At 36.2% G+C, this 18,983-nt stretch overlaps 1 protein-coding gene across 1 annotated transcript in view; it reads right to left on the bottom strand.

Annotated features, from left to right (window-relative positions):
* DDX60 (DExD/H-box helicase 60) overlaps nt 1-18,983 on the bottom strand; it is a gene marked incomplete at its 5' end in the record, with an annotated part of 43,578 nt that overhangs the window by 18,645 nt on the left and 5,950 nt on the right. The window contains 17 exons of the mRNA XM_084286055.1: nt 25-134; nt 301-446; nt 792-907; nt 1,562-1,657; nt 4,117-4,236; nt 5,228-5,377; nt 6,400-6,555; nt 8,095-8,258; nt 9,134-9,386; nt 10,459-10,619; nt 12,134-12,249; nt 13,019-13,121; nt 14,093-14,254; nt 15,429-15,570; nt 16,083-16,241; nt 16,978-17,139; nt 18,345-18,452. Of these exons, the coding sequence (XP_084142181.1) occupies nt 25-134; nt 301-446; nt 792-907; nt 1,562-1,657; nt 4,117-4,236; nt 5,228-5,377; nt 6,400-6,555; nt 8,095-8,258; nt 9,134-9,386; nt 10,459-10,619; nt 12,134-12,249; nt 13,019-13,121; nt 14,093-14,254; nt 15,429-15,570; nt 16,083-16,241; nt 16,978-17,139; nt 18,345-18,452 (2,424 nt within the window). The remainder of the gene's footprint in view (nt 1-24; nt 135-300; nt 447-791; nt 908-1,561; nt 1,658-4,116; nt 4,237-5,227; nt 5,378-6,399; nt 6,556-8,094; nt 8,259-9,133; nt 9,387-10,458; nt 10,620-12,133; nt 12,250-13,018; nt 13,122-14,092; nt 14,255-15,428; nt 15,571-16,082; nt 16,242-16,977; nt 17,140-18,344; nt 18,453-18,983) is intronic.

The raw sequence follows: 18,983 nt of genomic DNA, 5'->3' as shown, positions 1-18,983 counted from the left end.
TTTTTACACCAGTGCTATGCTTACATGATTGACTGTTAATGCAGCACATGGGTGATAATGTTCAAAGAGAAAATCACCACCCGTTGAAGAACACACATACTTTTCCAAATCATTGTATCTTTCTCCATACAGGACTGCAAAGAGACAAAAATGTCATGATACATTGTTGGTTTTAAAAAGCAAGATTTGACTTTATTTAAAAACCATACACATGCTTAAGTTCACACAGAGCGATTAAAGTGTTTACAAGAAGGACACTACAATTTACTTATTATTATTATAAAACATTCTGATACACACCTAGTCTAACACGATATGGTTTTTTTTGTTCTTTTACTTTAGATTTCACTTTAAGTTTTCTTGTAGAATTCTTTTCAGAGTTGGTAGAGTTTTCTTCTATCGTGTTCTCAGCACGTTGCCAATACCTTTTCACACTTTGTAACCACCTACAGTTCAAGAATAAAATAAAGCCAAGCCATAAAAAAAATTCTTTTTGAAAACTGATACAACTATAATAGATGAAGTACTACATTCTGCTCTGTTTCTCCTATAAAATTTCCGTCCCCCCTCTCACCATTTTCAGTGCAATTTTCTCCAGCTTATGAATGCCTGTTCTCACTACAGAGAGCTAAAAGTTACAGAATTGTTTGGTGTCAATTATATGTATATAATACATAAAACAGTATGAATCTGTTGCCTCTCAATCATAATTGTTCATACCCATTGGTTCATATCAATAGTTCATATCCAATTTAAATATGCTCTTTTGAATGAGAAAATTCCAAGCGTACTCAGTTAGGTGTTCTGGGTTACTGATAGTAGCAGAGAGAGCCAAAAACGGACACCGAATTGTTACCAGAAGATGCTCCCAAACCTCTGCTCCAATTTCGCTACCAAGACAATGGACCTATATGTTTGGGAAAGAGGATAAAAAAAAAAGTAAGAAACCTACCTTATCAAAGTACACACAAAACAGGAGCTGTTTTATGTTTTGCTAAATTCAAAAAGGTTACAAGATCATTACTGAATAATTCTTACTTTGCAAATTCACTGGATAGTGAATTAGACTATACTAACTTCAATACTACATTCATTGTACCTTAGATATTCACTGACATCCATTAAGTTGATATACAAGAAAGAATCCAGTGCAAATATTAAATTTAGCAATATTAAACACTGGTTTTGCCCTCAAAAGACTGACAAATATCTCCTGAAGGGATATGTCTACAACTCAAACCCGGAATACCTCCAGGCTTCATTTTTAACCACAAAGACTACAGTGGTGACCTTTAGTTTTCCAGTTGACTGGCTTGAAAGAAATAAGAGAAATTCCTGGTAGCTCGACTGAACTGTACGTCTTCTCCAGGACTATCAGAGTTTTAAGTTCTTGCACTGGAACATATTAAGACTATTAGCTAACATGAAAAAGCAAGCAAGTCTGAAGTAATAGTTCTCAAAGCAATAATGCATGTAGTGAAAAAAATAATTATTGATAGTTTTCCTCTGCCGTTTTTCCCCCATAAACTTATTAAATTGATTATTACTGAAAGATGCATACCTCATCAAATATAACATATTGTATCCGTTTGACCCATTTCTGGCAACGAGGAGACAGCATCAAGATTTCTAAACATTGAGGCACAGTCACTAATATCTAAGAAAAAAGGTTTGTAAAGCATTATTTTCAAATAAATTGGCTGATCAGACGTAACAGAATAGATTCTATATTGAAAAAGCATTTAAAATATGTATTTGATTTCAAGATGAGCAAAAATGAATTTCTCACTTCTACCTTCAAGAAGGGTAAGAAGAAGGACACAGCCTGAGCTAACAGACTGGTAATCTTTGCTTTGATCCCTGGGACAGTGATGGAGCAACTAATCCTGGAAACCATTTCCAGGTACATGAAGGACGAGGAAGTCATCAGGAGTTTTTAGCATGGATTGACCAAGAGGAAGTCATGCTTGACCACCCTGATAAACTTCTGTGATGAAATGACCGGCTGGTAGATGAGGAGGGAGCAGTGAATATTGTCTGCCTAGCGTTCAATAAGGTTTTTGACGCTGTCTCCCATAAGATGCTCATAGACAAGCTGTTGAAGTGTAGGCCAGATGAGCAGATTGGCTAAATAACCAGTCCCAGAGAAATCAGTAGTACCAAGTGTAGTTGGAAGCCAGTAGCTACCAGTGTACCCCAGGGAACAGCATTGGGTCCAGTCCTGTTTAACATCTTAGTTAATGATCCAGATGATGGATGGAGTACACCCTCAGCAAGTTTGCAGATGACTCAAAACTGTGAGGAGTGGCTGATAAACCAGAGGGTGATGCTGCCATCCAGAAGAATCTCAACAGGCTAGAGGAATGCGCTGGCAGGAACCCCATGAAGTTAAACAAGGGGAGGTGCAAAGCCCTGCACCCGGGAAGGAACAACCCCAGGCACCAGCACTTGCTGATGGCCACCCAAATGGAAAGCAGCTTTGTAGGAAGTGACTTAGGAGTCCTGGTGGATGCCAAGTTGAACACGAGTCAGCCTCATGCCCTTCCAGCAAAGCAGGCAAACAGTATGGGCTACATTAAGCAAAGTATTACCAGCAGGGCACAGGAGGTGATCCTTTGCATCTGAGGCCACACTTGGACTGATGGGTCTAGTTCTGGGCTCCCCAGTACAGGAAAATCATGCATATACTCAAGGGAGTCCGACAAAGAGACACTAAGATGATTAACAGACTGGAGCATCTCCTGTGAGGAAAGGCTGAGAGAGCTGGGACTGTCTAGCCTAAAGAGAAGGCTCAGGGAAGATCTCAATGTATATAAATATGAAGAGAGGGTATAAAAAATACAGATGTCTTTTCAGTGGTGTCTAGTGACAAGACAAGAGGCAATGGACAAAAATTAAAACACTGGAGGCTCTGTCTGAACATAAGGACACTTTTTTCGCTGTGAGGGTGACTGAGCACTGGAACAGGTTGCCCAGAGAGCTGGTGGAGTCTTCATCCTTGCCAATATTCAAAAACCACCTGGACATGATCCTGGAGAACTAGCTTTAGGCAGTCCTGCTTGAGAAGGAGGGTTGGACACAATGATCTCCAGAGGTCACTACTTCCAAGCTTAATCATTTTATGATTCTATGAATAACCTAGGTTGATTCACCTTGCAACAGAAGTTACACTCACAATGAACAAGAGTGGCTGCTAGGAGCCAAACTCTACCCACCTGTATGAGTTCATGATTTTCAGTAGAGGTATTAACAGGCAAGATTGTCTAGAATATTCTTAAAATCAGTAAGCAAGTTGTACTTATTTTATTAACTTTTAAGTGATACTACTTAAGAATGAAAGAATGCTGACCAGAGAAGCAACACATGAAAGGAAACAGCATGGACAACAATGCTGAGGGATTAACAAAGGTTCATTTGCAGTTTATCTTTTACCAACAAAGCTTATAAAAGGTTAATGGCTTACAGAAGTGTCATACCGTACCTATTATATATATATATATTATATATATATATAATATATATATTTAGCTTACTTCTATCTATATCAGGATTTTACACTATCATCTGATTGTCTGAAATCACACTATTTTCCAACTCTGAGATGGTCAACCTAATTTATTTCCAAGATTTACCTACATTTCAGTTTGAAGTCTAGGACATAACTAAGACACATCAAGAGCTCAAGTGATTTTGAACCCTGGTGGTTAGTGAAAACAGATCTTTAAAGATCAACAAGAAAATCCATCAGACAGTACTACTTTACAATCAGTCGATGTCATCAACGTTTATATATAATAGTAAATGTCAGACACTCAAGAAAAGAATGGGGGAAAAAAAAGGAGCACCTCTTTCATTTATCTGCATTTACATCTGCTGTATGCTTATGACCAAAGGAATTAAATGTTTCTTCTTCTAACCAGAGCAAGTAATCAAAAGATGAATATTTAAGGTTGTATGCCACAGACTGAAAATTTTTCTGGTAAGCAGTACATAGATTTTAACTCAACTTTCTATTTAGTAATGGCACAATTGTTATAATCAAAATTAACATTTTCAGAGGCCAGATGAAGTACAGAAGTCATAACTTTTAAGTGTTAAAACATTCAAAAAATATACCTGAGAATTCATGACATCATTACGATAATCTCGTGTGAAGACTCCGCACACCACCAATCCATCTGGAAGTGTCTTGGTGAACCGACTATATATAGTTCCCACCACTTGGTTTACAAGGGCCTTAAGTAAAGCAGATCATTACCAAAACTACGCAGTGGATGTCTAAAGGCATACAATGTTCTGAGGCATACAAATGTATTCAATTTTGGCACTGATTTTAATGTACTAGACTGCAATATACTATTGCCGCACTTTTATTAAATCTGGATCATCAATGTTAACTTTGAACAGAAATGGTACCTGATGTTCAATTATACTCAAATGTTTTCAAAGAAATCTAGTGTCCTGTGAAGTGGGTCATATAGTATTAACTCTTTATTTTAATTATTTCACAGTATTCTGCTATATCTACAAACACTTTAATGACATCAGATTCCTGAGGCCTGCAGGTATAAAATATATTTGTGCACCCAGACTCTGATATTCAAATGAAAGTATGAATTTGATGCCCATTTTGTTATGCCATATCAAAAAAAAAAAAAAAAAAAAAAAAAAAAACACTTATAGAAAAGAATCCAAAGAAATTACTCAATAATAGCACATGTAATTCCATATTCAAATTTCGTATTACTTAAAACAAGTTTTGGAAGAAATCAAAACATTGGTTTAGCTCTTAAGTCCATTTCTAACTAAAAAGAAGGATAAAACACTCATTAAAAAATATCCCAAAGATACTTAGAGTTTCACAAGTTCTCTTGAAGCATCTAATGGTGAACTCAATTGGAAAATATGTTTCTTGTTCTGTTTTTAACATTACTTTCACCAAGTCTGTAGGCTTTTGGCACTGTCACCATTTACCTAACACTACTTCTAGCACTTTTCTATGTATTAATGTTTCTGACCTTAAAATAGCTATATAAACAGTCAAAAAACTGTACATGAACTTAAGTATTTTGCAGATCTTTTGTAAGCATGCTTAAATACATGTTTCTAATAAAAAAAGACATATATCAACTAAATCTGTACAATAAGTTACCCCAAATGTTTTCACAATCATGTTGAAAAATATCTTAGACAGACAGACAGAATATGTAGTAGGATGTAGCCTTACCTTTGTAGGAGCAACATACACAACTACTCCGTCATCACTCGTTTTCAGAACCTTCTCCATGCAATAATATGATGCATATGTTTTTCCCGATGAAGTAGGAGCAACTATCACTGCAGACTCATTGTTATCAACAGCATCAAGAAGTTCTCGCTAAGGGAAGAGCAAAACCTCTTGTTAAGAAGTTCTCATAAAGTGAACTAGCTCTTCCTGTGAAAATGTCTCTATTTTTGCTCTTAATTTTTGCTGATTTTAGACTATGGGAAGTCATGGTTAACCTAGAATTTTAAGACCGTATTCTTTTCTCAAACTGTTAGTGGGAAAAAATGGAACTACAATTTTACACTTGTTTCAATTATTTGGCCTGAGATTTTGATACCAGAATACTTACAGTCTGAAACCGGACATTTTCAAAATAAAAACCAGTTAACTCAGCAGTGTACAATTTAGATACAAGAACTTCACTGTTTTATACATTACAGTAATTTTTCTTGAATTGTTATAGCAATACTGTCCAAATTTCTCTTCTGCTCTTAGCATACACTAATAAATTTGTTTTCTTCCTATTACTGTCTTCCTCCATGCTTCCTCTCACTTTAAATAGGTCTGTAGAAGGAGCGGAGGGGGAATGGTAGAAGAAGTGAGAAATAAATAGCATGAACACTATATTTCTATATTAGCATATATGCTGAGTTCAAACGTGCTTCTCAAGCAAGTATCTGTTTTGCAGATGTGGTCACACAAAATAGAAAATTCAGCTGGTCTCCCCAGTCCAATAACAGACAGACCTGAGTTAGACCTACTGTGCTTTAAACAGAAAATTTATTATCAATTCATAGTATGCTTCACTCTTTAGGCAGCAATAAGTAGAAGATGATTAGAGGTTAGGTAATCAGAGATTACCTAAATGGGAGGCTATCACCATCAAATATTATGATGAACAGTGAAATCCCATGGATTTGACATTTCTTATGTTGAATTCCTTGGGCCAAGCTCTCAGTAGAAAAACTGTCATGTTAGAAAGAACATGGAATACCATCCACAATGATCTTCTGAATTTGTTCACTTTAGTGAAACACTATTTTTAGCAAGAAGTAGAATCACATGTATTTTAAAACAAAGAAAAAAAAGTCATTTCCAGTATCTTTACATACAAATGGTTTGTGTCTCATTACCTGCCACGTGTCTGGTATGAAATTTTCCACTCGGGGATCTGGATCATTTCTCTCTTCTCGGAGCAAGTAATAGTCCATGTATTGTAGCTGGAAGCGAACCGGTCCCACCTCAATAGCATATCTACTTGTATTCTCACCATCACTTTTTTCTCTAACCTATAAGGTCACAATACATTTCAAGTTGGTTTGCAAACTAGCAAGAGATTCAGAAAATGGCACCTCTTCTGCTCTGGAACTCTGAAAGCTTTAAAAAATATATGAAAGTGCAGGTGATTTTTAAATACATTTTCTCTTATATAGCTTTGTATAAGCTTTTATCTGTTCAAAGGAGACTACTATAGCCTATAAACAATATGTCTCCAGTAACCCTCATTGTTGATGGTTTTGTTGTCAGAAGAGCTTACGAAACTGACTAGAAGGTAGAACTTGGCTTCTCTGAGCTATCACCTGCTAGAGCCTTCTCATCCAACAGCACATACAGTGCTAGAAGTGCTAGAACTGTAGCTAGAACAGCCCTGATACCACACCAAGGTTTTGGCTATTGCTGAGAGGGGCTGGCACAGCACCAAGACTGCCTCCAAAACACCCAAAGCCAGCAGGCTGGGCAAGAGGTGGGGAGGGGTTATCCCCAGGGCAGCTGACCCAAACTGACCAAAGGGATGTCCCATACCATGTGGTGTCCCATGCAGCAACAAAAGGTGGAAAAGGAGAGGAGGGGCTCTTGTTATGAAGATGTCCATCCTCCCTCATCTCTTAGTCCCAATCCTCAAAGAAGGACAATAAAAGATTTCCAGAATTGAGCTTCCAAAAAATTCCTAACACTGTTGCACATGAAAAAATGAGATACAGAAATCATACTGGTTTTATGATTCATTGTAATCCTTTCATTTTGCTACTGACTTCATATTCTGCAGACTGTTAGTTATATCCCCCCTTCTTCCACCTGACAACCACTTTAGCATCCCCTCTCCCTGGTAACATCACATCTACAGAACTGCTTTTAAATCAGCCAGGGGAAAGGTTGCAAGCAGAAAAGCACAAATCCGGTCTTTAGAAAAATGACTTCAGAGCCAAATTCAGAGTAGCTATCTGGCGGTCTCAGCTGTGTTAGTGAAGACAAGCAATTCAGTGTCAGTTTCCCTCAGAGGTGATCATCATAGCTCAGTAACAGGGTAGAGTAATACCATAAAAACAAACAGAATATGATTTTCATCTCAAAGATTTCCTCTATACAGTAGCATGTTTAGGCCTGTTAATGAACATTTTGAATTGATTATTTTTCATAAAATAATAAAAAATAATAAAAAATACAAATATTTTCATAAAATAAGCATGAATGCTTATTTTTGACATGCAGAGTTCAGCTGATGTGATGAGTGGAACAACAGGTACCTCTTAGAGATGTAGACATCTCTTAACTTTTTTCACAGGTTGTCCTTCACAGCCATATATAGTTCCACTTAATAAAGGGGAAGTGGCCTATTGTGTCAACTCTCTTTCACATCAAGCAAAGAAATATATCCATGGAACTAAGGAAGATTACTCATTAATTTCTGAAGCATGAATAGACAGTTAAACTTAAGGCACAATATAATAACAGTAAGCTCAATATAGATTTTCTACACACTTACATGCTTATGTCTATATCAATTAGAGATCCAGTTACAATAGAATCATCACAGTCTATAAAGTTACCTGGCCAGACAGTGAACATGCCAAATTCTCAAATCCAAGAAGCCGTAGACATTGGGTCAGTTTTTGTAGATGTGATTTCTCCAAGAGATCTTGATATTTTTCAAGGAGGATATGAATTCTCCTCATGAGTTGGACAGCTTTGCTTAAATCTTTAGATTTAGTATCTTTCAAAAAAAAAAAAAAAAAAAAAAAAAGCCAACTCAATAGTTACTTGAGAGCCAATTCTATCACTGGAAGCGTTTTTAAATTAGGTATTTTTTAAATAGACCTTACTCATCCAACAACATTTATGGAAATTTAAAAGTGCATTTTAATCAAAGACGACCAGAATACAACCCACACTTCTGTGAGCTCTACAAGGTGCAACAATGAAGACCAGCCACCAAAACAATTCTATCTGCCTCTGCAAGCTCAACAATAAAAGAAAGTCATACTTCTCACATCTATACAATAACTGAGCTCCCCCATTTCATTTTCCTGACTCACATATTTGTTACTCAATCTTATTAGCTACATACTTCACACTAACATGTACAGGTCTCCCCAGCATGTTTCCAACAGAGTTGTTTGGATCCTTCTGACCAAAAGCATAGATTGAATAAGTTAATTCTGGTGAAACTGGAGACCTCTAACCATGGTGGTATAAATTTCTGTGCAAGTCAGCATTATTCTGACTGTGAGTCAACTCGGCTAATCAAACAATTCACCTCTGTATAGATATATTTTACTGTTTATGATGCATGATCATTAAATATGTATAAAATAAAACAAATTACCTATGCATACAATGTTTACAATGTTTACAAGGTGAAACAGGAAAATATTTATGATCTAATTTTAGCAGATTCTTTGTCTCACTCAGAGAATACTGAAATTGCAAATGAGGACCAGTCTGTTAACACTTAAAAGCACCATTAGTACTCCCAAAACAGAAGCGTTTTAACATGTCTTTACTCCTGTAGAGAACGTCAAAAGTCAATCACTTTCTTGGTTAAAGGAAGTGCAAGTCAAATACTGAACATGCATTTGGTCATCATACCTTGTTTTTTGCAGTGTTCCTTCCATACTTCTAAACAGGCAGACAGTCCTGACAATTCTACGCTGAACTTCACAGATTTACTTTTAAGATTCTTGAGAAACTTCTCCAATTTGTTTATTCCAACAGTCAGATTTGCTTTTATTTCCTTTTCAGTTGATATCTGCAAGGTTTTCCATTGCTCCTGTTCTTTCATTTCTTCTTTAATTTTTAGTCGCTTGTTGTTTTCCTCTGCAATTATTTCTGCTTTACTTTTCTACATAAAATGAATATATTCAGAAACAACCATCATTTTTTGCCAAGCATCATCTGAAAAAAACTAATCCATAAACTCAAGATACATTATAGTTTTCAATTCTGTGTGGTACATAGTATCTTAAGTAGGATTTTTTAAAATAGCACTTCACTCTGAAGGAGACAATCTATGAATCCCAGTATTTACTTCTCAAAAGCTTATCTAATCTGTATTTTAAAAGTCAAAAGCTTCTTCGCAAGTGGTATAAAAATGCACAGATGTGGAAAAAATTAAACAGCAGTTGAAGTTAAATTTAAAGTTTTTATTTCATCCATAGGTAACAATAATTCAAATACCATTGAGGTGTTATTACATAAATTAAATAAAATAAAGGGTTCAATCTTACTTAAGTTAAGAAGATTCCATATTTTAGGAATATATTATGGAATATATTATATTATATTCCATATTTAGGACTTCTATAGGCTATTCAACAGGCCATAATCCATAAAGCATACCAGTATAAAGATAGTATAGTTTATTATGAAATGTTACTCAAATTATTATTGCTGAGTACTGTTCATTAGTACACAAGTATACGTTATATATCATGTGATGTCTGAAAATGTTCATATAGAATTAATAGCACTATTTCCAAGATCTTTCATGGAGAATATTTCCAAATAATGCAGGGAAATAAATAACCAAATAGTGGATTTTACCTTATTTGTCAGTAGTTTCTTAAACGTAAAATTAAATTGAACTACAGTTTCCTTCACCTCACACACTATTACGGGCCATGAACCAAATCTCAGCAGCCTTTACAGATCTGATATTATTGTTTATCTTTTTTTAATAAATTTCCTTGTCAGTTAAAACATAATCATTCATCAATATTTCCAAATAGAAAAACCTTTGTTTTTCTTTCCCAAATAGTAAATTAAATTTGAACTACAAAGATAATGCTTTTTTCTTCAACTAAAGCTACTAGCGCATTCAAACTATAATATTTAATACGTGTGATTCATATAGTAGAAATGTTTTTCTGGATAGTAAAAAGTAGACTTGGAAAGATCAACTTGCATATACTCACTTGCATTTTTTTCTTTTTGACGGGATTATTAGCACTCCCTGGTGCATTCTTCTGGCATACAACAAACTTTGAAGTGCCCTCTTGCAATGTGCTTCCATAAAAACGATAAAAAGTCTGTAACTTTTGAATTTGTTTTCTTTCATTTGGATCTTTGGATTTTGCTGCAAATAAACACAATTGATTCAAAAACACACTGACAGAATCCCCTCGCCCCCACCCCCCCAAAAAAGATACCCAGATAAAGCATAAATTTAACTTAAAGGCCAAAATCACATTTCAAAAGATACTTTCTACTGAGACTCATTGAAATTCAACAGTCCTTTGAACTATCTGAGAGATATGTCAGACTCAAATTCAGAATTTAGGCACACAAGAATATTATTGGAAAACTTAACAGACGGGACACCTGGAAAGAAATTAGAACTGCTTGAGAAAAACGCCTAGGCTTCTCACACAATCAACGAAAATAAGAAAGTGTCTTCAGAAGTCAATTCAGATCATCAGAAAGAGACCTCTTCCCCATGAATACAAGACTCTGTCATCAGAACTTAAGTAATATGGAAGAACACTTATGTGACCAAATGGAAGGTATCGCGCACGTGGATATTTCTGCACTTAAACTTAGCTATTTCTCTCTGTTTTACACAAAAAAGACTGAGATAATACAGGCCAGTGTTAAGAGAACTTGTGCAAGACATGGAATAGAGAGGGCTCTCTCTTCAGTAGGAGTGGACATAAACTCCAACATTATGGAGGATGCTCTAGCTACTACTCTTGTGCAGGTATGCTCAGACTGACTGCTCTCCACATTTCCTGTTGAAATCACAGTGCAAAAAAGAATGCAAAAAATTGTCCAGTCAGAAAGATAAGCAGATGGAACATTTTTCATAGGTCAAGTGATGCAAATGCCCATTCAGAAAACAATTTTTCTATTCACTGAATGAAAACCCTAAATGAAAGGAAGCACCAATAGTAATGCATGACTTCCCACCTCCTGAGAGAGAGTTTAATCCACTGTGTGATGCAACAATAATGGAAACATCTTTGAGAAAAAGAGCTATGTATACATGCTGGTACACACAGTATCATATACTTCATTTCATGTAAATATGCAAGTCCAAGATCAAAATTAAGTCCATGTTTTGTTTTTGTTAGTACCTCAAAGTTGAGAGACAAACACAAAACTATGATGTGTAACATTAATACAAACACCTTTTGTTTACTTTTTTACTTATTTTAATTTTTGTTCTCAAAAGATTTGACTGGCTATGCATGTGCTGGACAAACATCTGAGTAGATTTTGCACGTATACGAATTTGCTTAGTAAGCATTACTCAAAGTATAGATTTAAACATGAAATTGCACATGTACTTTATATATAGAGAGAGATTTGTGAAGCATTTTGCAAGCACAACAGAAAGCATCATGAACAGCTGACAAGAAATGCTCCTTTATACTTGTTAGAACTATTAAGTTAATGCATAACACACAATACGTAGCTGATGAATTTCTGCAGCATGTGCAAGTATAATTTAGCTATTGCAATAGCTCTTTTTTGGCAATGTTTACTCAGTTGCAAATAGTTTCTGAACTGAGAAGTCCTTCTCTAAAACGTTAACCTTTACAGTATTTTTCTAGCCAACAAAGACAAGTGGGTTTTGTTAGCTCTTCTTACCATCAGCATTGCAGTGTACACGTTCATACTCCTCAGTCAATGGTCTGCCAGAATGCCAGTGACGAAGCTCATCAAATTCCTTGTATTTAGTAAGTGAAGAAACTGCAGGATCATTGCTGAAAGATACAAACATTAAACAGAGCAACAATTAAAAAGGTTCTCTGTTGTCTCTAATAAAACATTTAAAACATATAAGAAAACCTGAATATTTATCAAAACATTTTACGTTGGCAGACAACCAATGTAGGGATTAATTTTACTCCAAATATAGTTTGTCAAGATAGCCTCAGCTTTTCAGAAAAAAAAAATAATAAATTAAAAATGCGTTTTCCCACTTTCATATAGTTCAATCATAGAATATATGTGACTACATAACTCACAGAAATATCCTTTAAAAGATGAGTCTTTGTTTTCCCAAAATGGCTAAAAATAATCATTGTCCAGCACACAACCCACCTTCACAAGCAGGGCAAATGTAAAAAAAAAATAATAATCTATTCTCAACTTTTATTCAGTACTGTTACTCAGTATTTTCCTTTTCCTGAAATCAACCTGAGCTTTGTAATTTAAGATGAGGCCTTTCAATTACAAATTGTGCGTTCAGAATAATTGTTTCAGAACATAGAATAAGAATCACCGAAGACTAATACAAACAAATAATTGAATGAGAAAATAAGATACTGACTCTTACGCATTCCTTTTCAGAATTTTCTGATAATATTTACAGAGTATTTTATCAGTACACATAAATGTGAAACCTTCCCTAGTCACAGCAAAAGCATTTCTAAACTCACACAAATTGAGCATAATATGGTTGTAAACACCAGGGCAGTAGTAAACAAACCCATAGTCTTATAACATCTTAATAAAACTCTAAGTACATACTCATCTAAAACAGGTAGGTCTTTCAAAATATCTCCAGCATACTCTTTAACAAGATCAGATTTCACTGGGAATAGTCCTACAGCAGGAATTTTGTCTTCATACACTGTACAGCATTAAAAAAAAAAAAAAAAAAAAAAAAGAAAGAAAAAAGAAAAAAACAAGGTTGATTAAAAATATGTATGATTTCATCGTATACTTGAAATTCTGTCAAGTTATTTACTGGAAATTCATTTTCAATGTAAAATATGCAAAAAAAGAAGCAGCAGTTCACCAGTTCCTCTGTTCCTTTTTCTTCTCAAGCACAGGAAGAAGAGGAACAAAGCAGATAATTTTTCTTCTGAGTAGGTAATCTTACAATCTATTTTAGACACCTACATTACTTCTATGAATGCTACAACCTACTCCATCTCACAGGCACATATTTCCTGCACTACTTACAAAAGTAAGCAGTAGCAGTACTGTGCTAGAAGGTGCCTTAATAGCCTATATAGTAGCAAGTCCACTAGAGCCCACTTTGCCTGCTTGACATCTGTTGATACTAGCTGAAAAACACCATATAATTAAGTAGAATTATGCTCCCATTCTTAACTATTTTCTTGCAAACTGCCCCTTCTTAATAAAGTTTAGAATGTTTTAAGCAAAACACATGTAACAAAATAGGTTCTCAAGAAATGTCAGACACTAGTGGGTTGAAAGGAAGGAGAGTATAAATCACAGAATCACACAGAATCACAGAATTTCTCGGCTGGAAGAGACATCAAGATCATCCAGTCCAACCTCTGACCTAACGCTAACAGTCCTCACTAAACCATATCCCTAAGCTCTACATCTAAACGTCTTTTGAAGACTTCCAGGGATGGTGACTCCACCACTTCCCTGGGCAGCCTGTTCCAATGTCTAACAACCCTTTTGGTAAAGAAGTTCTTCCTAAGATCCAACCTAAAACTCCCCTGGCGCAACTGAAGCATGGATTAGATTTGTGACCAGGATAAAAATCAGATCACTACTCTCAAAACATTTTGTGACAGTAATGAAGACCATGCTTCTAACTCTAATTCTTGGGGTTGTCAATACCTCTAGATGATGTCTGTTCCTGATCAAGGAACACTTGGGAAGTAGTTCGTATTGGGAAAGCATCTCCAAAACCATATTTCACAGTCAATTTGGTTACAGCATCCCATAAGCTTAGATATTCATCCTCCATTTCTTTCCCCAGTTCCTTTTGGAATTCTAATCCTGCACAAAAGAAAAAAAAAAAGAGGGGGGGGGGGGAGGGGGGGGGAATTAGGAGCTTTATGATTACAGCTTCCTTGAACAGAACCTACCTATTCACCTATGCAGCACCAGACACAAAGAGTTCAATCCTAAACAAGGTCTCTGGACATTAGAATAAATTAGGATATGCTGCCATACATTCAGTGTTTAGTAGTCCAGGGTATAAATTACTAATTATGCTGACAAAATTTATTTTGTAAAGAATACCAGACTTATACTGTCTGTGGAAGTTCAAATTCCACAGCTACAGAAGGGTTTCTCTCACCTTCACCTTCTTCAGGGTAAGATCTTTAATTCAGTATTTTATTTTGGTGCCTAATAAACAATAATAATCATTAAAAAAATATCTGTCTCCTATTTCTAATTTATATTTTGTTTAAAAAAATCTCGACACTTCTCTACAGGACATCTTGTGACTTGATTTATACAGAAAAAGTTGTATTTTACTATCAGACAGACCAGCTGCCAGTGCTCACCACAGGATGTTAGGTGAACAGAATTACTCTGAAATAAATTTTGGTATAAATCATTTTCCATACTCTCTTGCTCTGTCAGCTTTTGTAGCTTTCCTTTGAATCTTAACATATACAATGATGTTCTTGAAGTTCCAGCTCTCAACTTCATGTGTTTACAAGATAATATCAGATTTTGTCTGAACCAATTTTATCTCAATCTAAAATAAAAATATGTAAAAAAAAAAAAAAAAAAAAAAAAAAAAAAAAAAAAAACACATAGATCTCCGATGTCAGTGATATTAGGGATAGAATCTAGTCTCCATTCTGACTATGCTGAACTAAGACAAAATGAATTGGATAGAAAATGGGCTAAAAACCAAACAGTTGAGAATACCCAATAACAGTGACCCAGAGCTCGTACTACCTATGCTTCCTCTGCATAAGTATATCAAAGATATGACATGGTAAAGTATTGTGAATGACTACTGGTGAGAGACAGTTGAGTGTGTGATTTTCTAGACTTGCATGTGAAAAAAAATACCTATTGTTCGACAAAATTATTATACAAGTAATAAATCAATACAAGTTGATTTATGCTTGTACACAAATTCTCATTTTTACTCTGCAGCTTAATAAAACTAGAAATGTAAGAAAGCAAAGTGTTCAACAAAGACAAATACCTTCAGTGTATTCAATCTGATAGTAATGTGCAAGATTTTTGAGCAGTGACTCATCATTTAGGTCAGGTAGATATGTTAAATCCAGTTTCCAATCATTTTTATCACTTAGCTCTTTCAGAACAAAATGCGCACACAACTGTTGCTGTTAAAACAGAGCAAACAATTAATTCTCATGCAGCACCTTTTCATGTGGAGGGACCAAAGCATCTCCAGAATAAGGTTAACTACCTCAGTTTTTATAGGCATGAAAATCAGCATGCTGTTATTTCTCTGTGATCACGAAACAGTTAAGTAGCACACTTCTAGATCTTCTTCACTGCAATAATTGACTTCAAATAATACGAAGGTCTGGCATCAGACTTCCCATACTGGATAAGACCACAAGGTCCATCTAAGCCCAGAATCCTAATACTGACATTGGCCTAAAATTAGGTAAAAGCCTAAAAATAGGTCAACTATACAGAGATATTACCCCAAACATTCTCTTAGTCCCACTGATTTTTGGCTCACATGATTCCAGAACCAGATGAAGTTTCTTTCCACCAAGTACACTTGATTCTTTGATCTGAGACTACTAAAGCAATTCACCAAGAAAAACTAAAACTGAAATGATAATTGTACCAGATGACAGAAGTAAGACAGTGTTATACACACCATTTTCATTATTGGTAAAACTTGCTTAGTCCAGCAGGATTTCATAACCCTAATCTGAGCTCTCTGAGAAAGAGGCATATGAAGAAGAAAAACCACTGTAAGACATTGCATTCTACAGAGGTCAGCTGCTGCTTCTGGAGATAGTGGTTTACTTATTCCCTGTTGAGAGATGACAGAAGAAAAGTTGATCACATCCTTCAGTAAAATATTGTGTTCACCTCTACACAATTCTGTGATTTTCACTTTGTTAAAGCAGCTAATAATTATGATTTATTTAAATAATTTGTGCATTGTAATTACTTCTGTGCACACATTTCAAAATGAACTCTCTTGTAGTGCTGGTAGCTGCAGATCACTTATACTGTAAAAAATCTCTTTTCTGAAAAGAATATGACTTAAAAATCAAGAAATCTTAAAAATAGTTTCCTGTGCCTTTCTAGAAAAGTTACTGATATACTGATTCTGTGTTAACTTGAGGTAAATAAAAGACTTGTAGAACAGTCACAAAAATTATATCATGACTCTCTTCATCTAGAAGGAACCCCGTCTTGCTAATTTGAGGAAAAGTGTATTCTACTGTAAAGCCATAACATAAGGAAAAGAAAAATAAAGAGCATAACAATCTTCTAAGGTAAAACTTCCCATGGAACTAGTCACTTGTAAGAAGAAACTTTCCCCAGGAACAGCGACTGCTGCAGGGATGATAGTGCCACTCAGACACACCACACTACTTTGGAGAATCTGTGGCCCCACAAATTATCTGAACCAGTCCCTTTACAGGTGAAATCAAATGAAGCATCTGACCCTCTCTTCAGCTTGGGATCTGGAAGAAGCATCTCTTCTGTTAGCAAAATGTTTAAAGTCACTGTGCTGAAAAGATATATAGCATTCTTACTTTTTCTGATTTCTCTGTCTTTGTTCCCATGGAAGCATGTGCATTTGTCAGCATATCACTGTATATTTTTAACCCCACTGCACAAGCAAGAACACAGACTACACGCCGAATGTCAGATCCTTCAGGCCACAGCTGTTTCAACAGAGGGATAGTCCGGCAAACCTGCAATCGCAACATTATTAATAGCACAAATTACTGCTATAATAACAGTTACCAAATGAAGGACATGTTTTATTCCTTAAAGAGTACCATCACAGAATGGGAAAAAAAATAAATAAATAAAAGATTTGGAAACTCAAAAGTAAAAGTGTGTATAGTCATTAGTAAATATAGCCTCCCTTGGGCCGGGTTCATGAGGGGCACCAACAGCCAGCCCTGACTGCCTCTGGGCCTCCCCGTACCCTGCTCAGAACCCAGGTCCCCATGGGCTGTCAGTCCCTATCCCAGCAACAGCACAGCAGGGTGGCAGGGCCTGTCTCCAGGTCCCCAAAGCCTCAAAGACCCACATCCTGGCCCAGCCTCAGCCTGTCCCTTTCCCCAGAGGGAGGCCCGATGCCTGGGCCTGGAGCTACCCAGCTCCTGGCTTGGGCACTGGGATGGGCCCTGGCTGTGGGGCACTGACCCACCACCCCTGAGGGAACCTCCATGACCACCCAACTGCAGGGAGCAGCTGCCTGCCTTCGCTCTGCAGTGAAGGGTTCCTGCTCCCAGTGTATCTCATTACTGAGCTGGCCTCTGGAAAGATAATTATAATAAAACGAAATAGCAGCAGCAGCTGCCAGGCAGCTGTGTTTCTACTGACTTTAAAATGCTTTACGAGCAGCAGCATTTTTATCTGGACTGAAAATTCAGCTTGCTGGACCAGCACCAATCCCTTTAAAGTCCAAGGAAGCCAACAGCTCCTATCATTCTCAGCGGGAGCAGACATGGAGTCACAACATGCTCAGGAAACTGGTACAGGTATATTACTGCATGTTATGCACTAAAGGTGATAATGATTCCATGTGAACACTTATTTTTTTTCAGGTTACAGTTTTGTAGAACAAGATTAAAGAATAAGCTAGTTCCCATCTTCTACAAGACAAAAGCAGTCACTAAGGTGAAAATATCTGACACAATAGATCCCACCAGCCTCCAGGTGGAGCATCCTACTTTAATGAACTTACATAAATGAACCTCAAAGGAAGAGCAAGCTTCAAGCTGCTGTGAAGAGTGGGCACACAGGGAACCTCCCTGTTCTCAGGGTGTCACTTCAGGATAAGTGAAAGAGCCCCCAGTTCTGGCTAGGACAGAGTTTCAGTTAAAGGAATAGAGAGAGACAGTTGATCTGAGAAGAAAACAGAAAAGGATGCAAGGGGTAAAATTACCTCTTCTTGTACACTTTTCAGGCTTAGCTTGAGATGTCCATACAGACACAGGGATGGTGCTTCGTACCTGACTATGGCTTCACAGACACATCGCAGATCTTTTTCATACTAAGAAGTGCAGAAGGCAAATCATATGCAAAAGTCAACAAATACAATGCCTCAGGGACTACTAGCCACAGACACTGACAGAAACCATTCTCATATATATATGTATATATCTACACACACACACATATACACAGACCCACCAAAAAAACACCTCAGCATCCAATAAACATTTATTCTGAATTAAACTCCTTTAAATGCCAGTCTACTCCATAACATTAAAAGTCAATTAAGGCTTAAAAATGTGTACCAATCACAGTATTTTCCTGTTAAAACTTTCAAGATCATTGGATGAATCATAGAATCATTCAGGTCGGAAAAGACCTCTAAGACCATCTAGTCCAACCTCTAACCTAGTACTGACCATCCACCACTAAACCACACTACTAAGTTCTACATCTACATGTTTCTTAGACCGTCAGATATGTTTCTTGGAGCATCATCAGATGAGCCATGTATCAGTGTCTTATGATTTTAATATATATAACATATATATATTACATATGTATGTTTTATATATATATATATATTATG

Source organism: Netta rufina (assembly GCF_964035555.1).
Source record: "Netta rufina genome assembly, chromosome: 4".
Classification (NCBI taxonomy): Eukaryota; Metazoa; Chordata; class Aves; order Anseriformes; family Anatidae; genus Netta; species Netta rufina.
Note: the sequence above shows the minus strand (reverse complement) of the source record. Positions and strands in the feature narration are given on the sequence as shown.